The sequence below is a fragment of the Ctenocephalides felis genome, unplaced genomic scaffold (genome assembly GCF_003426905.1).
Source record: "Ctenocephalides felis isolate EL2017-DRISC unplaced genomic scaffold, ASM342690v1 CF-g0.4_SCAFFOLD_01886, whole genome shotgun sequence".
NCBI lineage: Eukaryota > Metazoa > Arthropoda > Insecta > Siphonaptera > Pulicidae > Ctenocephalides > Ctenocephalides felis.
Window position 1 is genome coordinate 149,919,659 of NW_020538040.1, and position 6,000 is coordinate 149,925,658.

The following is a 6,000-nucleotide window of genomic DNA, read 5'->3' on the forward strand; positions in this document are numbered from 1 at the left end:
GAAAATATTCCATGATTAATAAATTGTGAATTATGATCCTTCGAATAAAATTATAATATCACATTAAAATTTAAACATCGATTAGCAAGGAAAATATCAGAGCGCGTCTACAGGAACTAACATCCTACGGTACCTACAATTGATATTATTTTGTGATTGCGTTTTTTTTAATTTATCGCCAAGTACGAAATATACAAACAATATATACATATACTTATTGTTTGAAGTTCTTGGGCATCCAGTCCGTAAACAATAATATGACTATTCAAAAATTACTATATAAATATGTTTTATTTCATGTGCGTTACTTATATACTTATACTTTCAAGTTTGTTATAATATTTTCAACATATTAAACTATTAGTGTTTTCGAACTATCTTTATGTCTAATTTGGGAAACGAACCGACAGAATATTACAGAGAATGTTCTAAAAGTAATTTTTTTTTATTTGGTAGTACACTGAAGGCATGCCCAATAAACTCTAATCAATAGATATTTAATCCGCACAACACTTAAATATTTCAGATATCACACCAAGGATTCATATATTAAATTTGCGAACATAATAATAATAATAATAATAAGGGTGCTCTGTCCAATGGCCGAACTCTTATCATGAACTCCGCGAACTCTTACTCTTATCACGAAAATAAAGTATGATAGATTTTCCATTGTTATTTTACACCGCAATGCCCAAATGGGCTGTTTTCAATTTGAAGTATATTTTTATTTATATGTGCAAGAGGCTCACTGCTGCATAATATCGGGTTATTCGAAACATATTCATATACATATGTAATGATATGTATTATGTATATAGACATTTATGTATATATACGCATATACGCACATATATATATATATTTCTTTATATATTTATAAAAATGTCTAAAAATTTGATTTTGTGAGGTAAAGTTTCCCTTTGATTTTAGATTTGTCCGAAGAATTACACATTTCTGAAAATTTATTCTTTTGGAAAAAAATGTCGTTAAAAATTTCCGTGAGCTTTCATGATTAAATAAATTTTCTCTAATAGAAAATCAGCATCTTAAAAGTGGGCGCAGGCCTTGAACATCGCGTGTAGCAGCACAAGGACGCGTCAAAGGAAGTGTGTGAATACAGAATCGCATTGTACGGAGCTACAATTAATAATTATTTCTTTGTAGTAAATTCGAGTTTAAAAGATGAATCAAATTTGAAATTATGACTAACATAATATTGCCTTATGTTTCCTTATATTCACAAAAATATTTAGAGCGATATCCTAATCACCAAATTTTAAAGTATTTATGTATTTAATTTGGTTGAAGTTTTAGTAACGTTTAACGCTTTAGTAAAGTTGTTTCGCGGAATCACCAAATATTTAAGATCAAAACTATATTTCGACGTAACAAAGAAATGTAGATAGATCAAAATGACAATTTGTTAAAATACTGTTGTTTTAAATGTTTGTTCAAGTACATATAGCATAAATGACAATAAAATATTAATTATGCAAATATATGATATTTAACGACATCTACGTTCAGGAAATCATTATTTTTTCTCTATTAAAATTTTGAACTAGAAATATCATACTGATAAAAAATCAAATTGATTATTTCAAATTGAAATTGAAGTTAAACGATTTTAAAAATTTCCTGCAAAACAAAGAAAACTGGACCAAAATGACAAAAAACTATGAATTGAATAACTTTCTATGTCAATCAAAAACCGTGGAACAAACATATTTATACATTCTGAATATATGTTGTTTGTTTACAATATTTTTGAGTATGTGCTACTAATTCATACAATTATAAAGTATATGAATAATATTAATAATAGTAATAGTGCATAAAGTACAGTTACTGACGCAGTAAAATAAAAAGATTTTATAGAGTTACGCTGTAAAAAGATTTTATAGAGTTATACTGCTATTTCAAAAAATTACTACCGTGAATGAACCAACAACACGATTCCGCAAAAAATGATAATCACAAACAAAAAATGGAATATACGCAGATTGTTGTAGACAAAAATATTAAACATCCGCCAAATCACCTTAATATTATATGTGCACAAAAAATTAATTTAAATCTTATTTTATTTTTATCACCTTACTGTAGAAAGTTCTTCATTCATGACTATGTTAAATACGTTTCTATGTGCAACATTGTGAAATGAACTTTATATACAAATACAACATCTTTATGCATCACGTTACGATCAGCAAATAAAAGTTTATGGTGATGTTAAGTTCACGATTTTAAGTTCACGTATATCTTAAAAGAATCAAAGTATCGAAGTATGAAAAAATGAATTAATTTATAGGGTCAAAAAGTATAGATAAAATGTAATCTCTTATAAAAATCGTTAATAAAAAAAAATTAGAGGTCTAGCTCAAAATCGAACAATTGATATTGAATATACATAAAAGTTGTACCTATTTCAATTAATTTTTATCGGTGCAGTTTTGCCCATGCACTTTATTAGACACATAGTTTATTTATTATTCATACACTTTAAATTTATTTATAAAAATATTTGCCGGAATATAATAATTCAAATCAATTTACTTATTAATTATAATTTCGTATGTAACAAATTATCGTCAACAATACATATTAGAGTCAACATTTACAAAAATACGTGCATATATGTACAATATATATATATATATATATATATATATATATATATATATATATGTGTGTGTGTGTGTGTGTGTGTGTGTGCATATATACACAATTTATATACACGAGTGTAAGTGTGTGCAGATGAGAATATGGGAAAGCGTCGAATTCAAATTACCTACATGCCTTAGAGAATATTGCGACAAGTTTTAAATTAATTCTCCATTCTATTTAACTTAATGTTATTAACCATGTAGAACCAAGTCTATCATTCACTTTCAAATTTCCACTATTTTTAATTAAAAAGCGATTTTTTCGAATCGGCAGTATCGACTGCGAATCGCATTTCTAGTGGTAACGATGTAGGAAGAATTTTGCATAAGGATCCATCATCATGCAACGGGGTATCTGTCCGCTCTCTTTAATGGCCATTTCATCGCGCGGATCGGCAACGTTACAGAATTACAAATGCATGTGGGATCATGCGGACGCCCCGTGCATCCTCAAGTACTGACCGGTGCGCCGTATGCAGATATGCCACAAAACAGAGAAGCACTTTGAAATGTACTGATTATCTATCAATTAAGATACCTTGCAACTATAATATTCAGAAAGTTTTACGCAAAACGAAGTGGAATATTAGTATTGAAAAATATTTCAATTTTTAGCGTTTTAGAATGATGTTTTCTTACTCTGTTTAACAAATTATTATAACTCATATGCTAGGCATGGTAAAACTCCGATAAAAACTTTAAAATATCGTATTGCATATAAAGTGCTTATTTGTGTATTAATAAAGCAGTAGGGTATTTAATAGTTATTATGCAAATTTATAGTATTTAGCAGTTGATCAAAATTAATTTTGTCTATCGCAATATAAATTACTAGTGCCTAAAATATCACGTTTATAATTCTAAATCAAAATAGGAAACAGATTATAAACAAAAAAAACTGCTAGGCAAATTTAGTACTCAAGATTAGAAGTAATTACTGCATTATGAGTTATTAAGAAAAATATGTTTACTGAGGAATACTTATGGGAAAGGCTTCTTCATAAAACTTGGTACATTTAATTGTTTAACAAATTTTAAGCAAAATAATATCATAAGCTATTGAAATGACAATATGCGTACATGTATAGCACAAATGTTGTGTCATCAAAATTAAATACAATCCTGTTCAAATACCAAAAGAACGAGAATTTCGCGATTTGTTTATGCTTCGCTTCTGCGTTGCGTCGCGAGCTAGGAGCTCCTCGGTTGGTTATGCGGCTGTCTTATATTTATACACGTCGGGAGTGCTACCGGGCTGTCGGCAGAGACTAGATAGATCTTCTGCCGTGCAGTTGATCTTCTCCCGTCGTCCTATTTCGACGTCGAATAACATCAGCAGTGCGGCGTCGCAACCAAGCACACGTACTTAGAGTAAAGATGAGCACACAGACACGATGATCAAGGAACGCTGCTACCAGCGATTCGTACTCGCTGCAGCACGGACCGCGTGTTTATTTTTAGGCTACATCATCTATATTGTCTGTGTACAAACTCTAAACGAGGCGTCGAAATAAGATTTCGAGTAAGTTCTTTGTTGACGCGCTCTCACAAATACCTAAAGTACCTGACGTACTTAATAACCACATCGGATCATTTCTTCATCAAGATCGAAGACACGTATTCCTACATAAACAACTCTCGTATCGACCGTCCGCATTGCACCCGAGTGCATACTACATATTCAAATCGCATATCCCGCCAATTGCATAACTAATATTCATGTATGTTTTAGCCTCCAATAAGTTCTTTTTGATTTATGCAACAGATCGTGACAAATTAACGAATTTCTAAAAAGTTAAAAACAGTAACAGTAACATATTAACAATGAAAACAAACAGTAAAAGAACAACAAATCTTTAAAATTAACAAAGGAAAACAATTAGATCAATTCAAAAGACCATCAATTCAACTGGGAATACATTGACCAATACATGTATTTACACACAACACGAATCATGCTATATGTCCAGACTCGCAACTTCCGCTTTTGATGCAGATCTCTCAAAATATCCCCTTACTATCGACAACGAGGTAAATATAACTCGTATCAAAATATAATGTGAGTAGTACGGCCAAGAAAAAGATATTAGAAAATTAACTTGAAAAAACTATTGCATCAAAATATAAGGAGAATTTTGAAAATATAATCAGCGAAGACCGCGATGTTGTAACAGGACATAAAGCATGGTACACAACAACATGGTTAATGGTATTTTTGTTAATTACATATTGTAATTGTAATTGCTGCAGTGGTAGCACTATAGCACCTGTCCGGACGATGGAGTTTGAAGATAAGACGAGACATCCGGTTCGACCATACAGCTTCTCAGATTGTCGGGAATGAACATGCCTCCGACATGCGTCTGCCAGAGAGCCCTTTGGAACACCTCACCCTTTCTGCTATGTCTTCGGGCATCTGGCTCTGGACCTCGACTCTCACAATATCCGAATCTTGCTCAGAATCCTGGATCCGCCGAATGTGCAGAACACGAACATAGTACTTCACAGTGTATGGACAACTATTAATGTTCGCAAAACTTCGAATATGTTTTGATCATAAACAATGAACTGATCAAAATAAACTCATAAACTGTGTGATAAATTTAATTTGCTTGCAGAATTAAAAAAACTTTTTATTATATATTTGTACTTTCATCAACACAGAATAGATGTTACTTTAAACACAAGAAAATAATTTTGCAAAATCACTGTTGAATTAACATAAATTATTTCAAATATAACCATACAATTCAAACACATACTAAAGTATCACATATGTACAAAAATAACATTTCACGAGGATTGATTGCAAAATACTGAAATGGCCAGCGGGATAGGGACGCCGCGACGATCGCTGAGGCACTGAACTATATTTATATGCAGTGCGACGTACGGCGCACGAGGTTCATGAAACGCGCGACTCCCGTGCTTCAATCGACGCAGAATTCAAAAATGGAACAGACGCAGCGCCACGCGCCGAAACGAACGGAAACCAGGTGCATGCAGGTTGCCGCCAAAGCATGCACTCGGGCTCCGAACCACCGCTCGATATACGAATAAAGGAATACCGAAAAAGCTATAAATAAAAGAGATGACATAAAAATTGCATAACAGGTAATGTAAAAATAACGATCCTTCAAGTATTACAACGCCCGAAATATTTTTTTTATAACATCAGTATTTATGTTAATAACACCACAAAGGAATGGATTATCAATAACATGATTCAATCATGACAATATACATGATACACAAAGAAAATTAAATATTAAACAAATTTAAAATATACGTATAGTAAAAAATAATCATAAAAAACACTTACTGCTTACAA

The 6,000-nt window shown here is 31.6% G+C and overlaps 1 protein-coding gene across 3 annotated transcripts in view; it reads right to left on the bottom strand.

Moving 5' to 3' along the window:
* LOC113376793 (nuclear factor 1 X-type) overlaps nt 1-5,236 on the bottom strand; it is a 49,790-nt gene extending 44,554 nt beyond the window's left edge. Inside the window, exon 1 of one of the 3 annotated variants that reach the window (XM_026616852.1) lies at nt 4,896-5,236. Coding sequence is in view for 1 of the 3 variants with exons in the window: in XM_026616850.1 (XP_026472635.1) it covers nt 4,937-5,017 (81 nt within the window). In the remaining 2 variants the exon portion in view is untranslated. The remainder of the gene's footprint in view (nt 1-4,895) is intronic. The other 2 variants (XM_026616853.1, XM_026616850.1) reach the window with 2 other exon arrangements.
* Nucleotides 5,237-6,000: the final 764 nt, after the last annotated feature.